This window comes from Terrapene carolina, unplaced genomic scaffold (assembly GCF_002925995.2).
Source record: "Terrapene carolina triunguis isolate 2854851 unplaced genomic scaffold, T_m_triunguis-2.0 Scaffold28225, whole genome shotgun sequence".
NCBI classification, from domain to species: domain Eukaryota; kingdom Metazoa; phylum Chordata; order Testudines; family Emydidae; genus Terrapene; species Terrapene triunguis.
This window is the reverse complement of record NW_020692576.1, coordinates 1-3744: the sequence shown is the minus strand read 5'-3', so window position 1 is coordinate 3744 and position 3744 is coordinate 1. Positions and strand designations below refer to the sequence as shown.

Genomic DNA, 3744 nt, shown 5'->3' with positions numbered 1-3744 from the left:
CACAAAGTATATTATATCAGTATTCTTCTGGTTACTATGATGAAATCCTACAAATGATCTGCTAATATGGACCCCATACTTGCACAAGTCCTCACTTCAAAGTTATTCTGCATGGGTGCAAGATCCGAACGACTGCAACTGTTTAGGACTCAGAACCAGAGAAAACTGTTTTGTAATGTATTTGAATGGTTACTTAACAAACTACTTTATGAACATCATAAATTACCATTTGTACGGTTAAAGCATGTATGTCCAGTATCTCAGATTTGCATACTGTACTGCATAAGATTATTAACAAGATCATTAGTATTGTACAGAAATAATATTGGGGTCCTTTTTGTTTTGCGGGTGCTCTCCATTGGTTGATGTGGGTGGGTTGCTCTTCCCAGCAATTGTGGAGGTTAAATGCAATAAGAATGGCCATACTGGATCAGACCAAAGGTCCATCTATCCCAGTATCCTGTCTTCCGACAGTGGCCAATGCCAGGTGCCCCAGAGGGAATGAACAGAACAGGTAATCATCAAGTGATCCATCCCCTGTTGCCCATTTCCACCTTCTGGCAAACAGAGGCTAAGGACACCATCCCTGCCCATCCTGGCTAATAGCCATTGATGGACCTATCCTCCATGAATGTATCTAGTTCTTTTTTGAACCCTGTTATTGTCTTGGCCCTCTCAACATCCTCTGGTTGAGAGCCTACTGCAAACTCTCTGCACTGAAGTGCATTTCATTTTCAGAACTCAGGGCAAGGAAGTAGCATACAATCCAGTAATGAATTTCATCACATTTATTAAAATAGCTTTATTACAAAGAATTATTATAAACAAAAATAAACTTGAACATTATAAATGACCATTGATCTTAATGTGTGCATGTGTGAGACAGAGAGAGAGAAAGAAACTTCTGCATGACAATTCAGATGCAGTTATCTTCCACAGCCAAATGTTTGGTTCCAGTTTTCATATAGTTCCAGATCCTTTGAAGACACACTGGGTCGCACAGTTTTGAAAGCATTGTCAAAGTCAAGAAAAGAAATAGGTCGAACTTGTTCGGGTGTGATGGTTGCTATGTCCATGGACTGAAGGCTACGGATAGGACCTAAAGAAGCTTCTCGACAGAGCTGTGTCATGTCTGCCCCAGAAAATCCATCAGATTTTTTAACTATGAGCTCAACTTCCTCTTCTCTTAGACAGCAGTGCTCCTTTGACATCAGACAAGTTACAATCTGCTTCCTAGCTGAAGCTTCAGGAAGAGGGATGTACAGCCTTTTTACCAGTCTTCTTCGGGCAGCCTCATCAATTTCTTGCGGCCGATTTGTTGCTCCCACCACTAGAATACGGTCTTCAGACGAGGTTGTTGCTCCATCCAACTGGACTAAAAATTCAGTTTTTATTCTTCTAGAAGATTCGTGTTCCCCATCTCCACGCTGAGACAAGAGAGAATCGATTTCATCAATGAAAATCACAGCTGGCTGCTGACATCGTGCCACAGTGAACAGTGCACGGACCATCTTTTCCCCCTCACCTACCCACTTGGAGGTCAGCGAAGAGGCACTGATGCTAAAAAAAGTAGCTCCTGATTGACACGCAATGCACTTGCCTATAAGAGTCTTACCTGTCCCAGGAGGGCCAAAGAGAAGAATTCCTTTGGGAGGACCACGTAACCCTGTAAAGATGTCTGGTCTCAGCATAGGCCAGACTACTATCTCCTTTATAGTTGCTTTAGCAAAGTCTACTCCAGCAATGTCATCCCAGTTCACTGGAGGTCCATGGTCCATGATCTCATGCATAATAAGTTCAATCATTTTTGGTTCTATGTTCTTCAAACGTTCATCCACTGGAAATGAAGACTCTGTTGGTCCAGTGCCATAAGGTTTATACTGCGGTCCTCCATTTTCATTCCCATCTTGTCTTGGCACTGGAGGGACAAATTTTCCAAATGGACCCCGAGACCTTCCAGCTCCCAAAGATTTTTTAATGCCACCATAGGATGAGACTGGTGTGCGTTGAGGCTGATTGTGATATTTCTTTTGCTGGTCTACCCAGAGCTGTTCTTTCGCGGTTTTAAAACCATTGCTCTCTTCACTCCCATTTCCACTCCCTACAAAGTTCTTGGTTTCTGTACTAATGGAGGGCTTGGAAGAAGCAAGGCTGGAACTTGTATTGTTGCTTTCATCACTGGAGCTATAAAATGTTTTCCTTTTTCCTGGATTTCCAGACCCTGCCGGAAGAGAGGAGTGATTAGAAAAAGACAAATTCTGTCCAATCTCAAAATGACTTGGGGGTTTCACAGAACTGCTACTTGCTGCTTTGTTGTTTCCAGATAATGGACTTGCATAGAAACCTGTATTAGGCAGTTCATTTAAAGAGGCAGAGGAGGCAGGAAGTATATCTGTAGTTTTGGTCACAGAAGGCACACTACTTTGAAGACATTTCAAAGATGAGAGACTCTCAAGAATATCTGGTCCCTGACTTATACATTTTGATGAGCTAGCCCAGAGGTCAGTATCTACAGCACTGCTGCACACATTGAGTTTAGGCAGACCTGGAGTAACAGAGGCACTGACCTCCTTATCAACTACCACAAAGGCATCTGCTGGTGCCATCAGAGAGCTTTGGAACTTTTTGCCAGCTTGCATCAACTCTTGAACACTCTTTAATTCAAACACATTACTTGTTGTCAAGGAGGACTGCCACTTGTCACTGTCATTTTGCTGACATCTTGCCAAAGTCAAAATGTTTTCAGCATAGTTATTCAAGCCAGTCTCTGCGTTGTCAGAGTCAATAATGGCAGAGTATTTCTCTGCATATTTTTTGAACAGGTTGGTAGCACAGACCTGGGAGATCTCAGAGTTTGCCCATGCATACTGAATGTGCAGAATCTGTGCACGGTATCCATCTGCCTTCTGTCCTGGTGTACAGGTGTCAGAGGTAATAGCAAAGTAATTCTTCTGCCATTCACTCAGGTGTACAGCACTAGAGACAGGTGTCTGCATGATCTATGATAAAACAAACAGAAAGATTTAGCATTAAGTTACAAAGAAAAAAGTTAATTTCAGTAACTACTTAATTATATTTTTGCTACCTTCTCCCTTCTAAATTCATAAATGTATAGTTAATTAATTGCTAACTATTTTAAGTCAGAGTGATAGCCAGCAGACTCTATATGACACTTAGCTGGGCTGCATACTTTACCATTCCTACAAAAATAACATTTATGGCATAAAACTGTTAGGATCCAGGCTTTTCTCTCTCCCCTTGCAGACTGCTCCTTATAACAGGTCTCCCTGGGAACGGGGTTAAGAGGAGAACTGCAGGGTAACAGCTGGCCAGATGAGGTGGATTAGCTAAACACAAGTCAGCAATGGTTAACCCTTATTGGAGAGAAGTCTATAGAGTATTACTTAAGACAAGTATTTAGTTGTCAGAATGAAGAATCTGTTACTATGACACTAGTGGAAATGACGAAAATACATAAAGTTTGTGGGCTGAGGAAGAGGGAAGAGACTGGAAAGCGCAGGGCAGAGTTTAGTATAGGGTTTTTGTGATTTTTTTAAAAAATGAAAATTAAGAGCATGTGTTACTTGATAGCAAATACTAGAGTACTTTCCAATAATTCACCTTTTCAGATTAAAACTTGCCATTGCTTTGTTTCTGTTCACCAGTGAACTTTTTAGCTTTAGAAATCCCTTCAGCTATTTTTTTAATTAAAATTGAGGATGCACTTTTTTTTTTTTTTTTTTT

General features: G+C 41.1%; 1 protein-coding gene across 1 annotated transcript; it reads right to left on the bottom strand.

The window, feature by feature from the left end:
* Positions 1-808: 808 nt before the first annotated feature.
* Positions 809-2998, bottom strand: LOC112117085 (fidgetin-like protein 1). The gene has a single exon (XM_026662529.2). It carries the CDS (start codon positions 2994-2996, stop codon positions 927-929), a length of 2070 nt encoding a protein of 689 aa, XP_026518314.1. The 5' UTR covers positions 2997-2998; the 3' UTR covers positions 809-926.
* Positions 2999-3744: the final 746 nt, after the last annotated feature.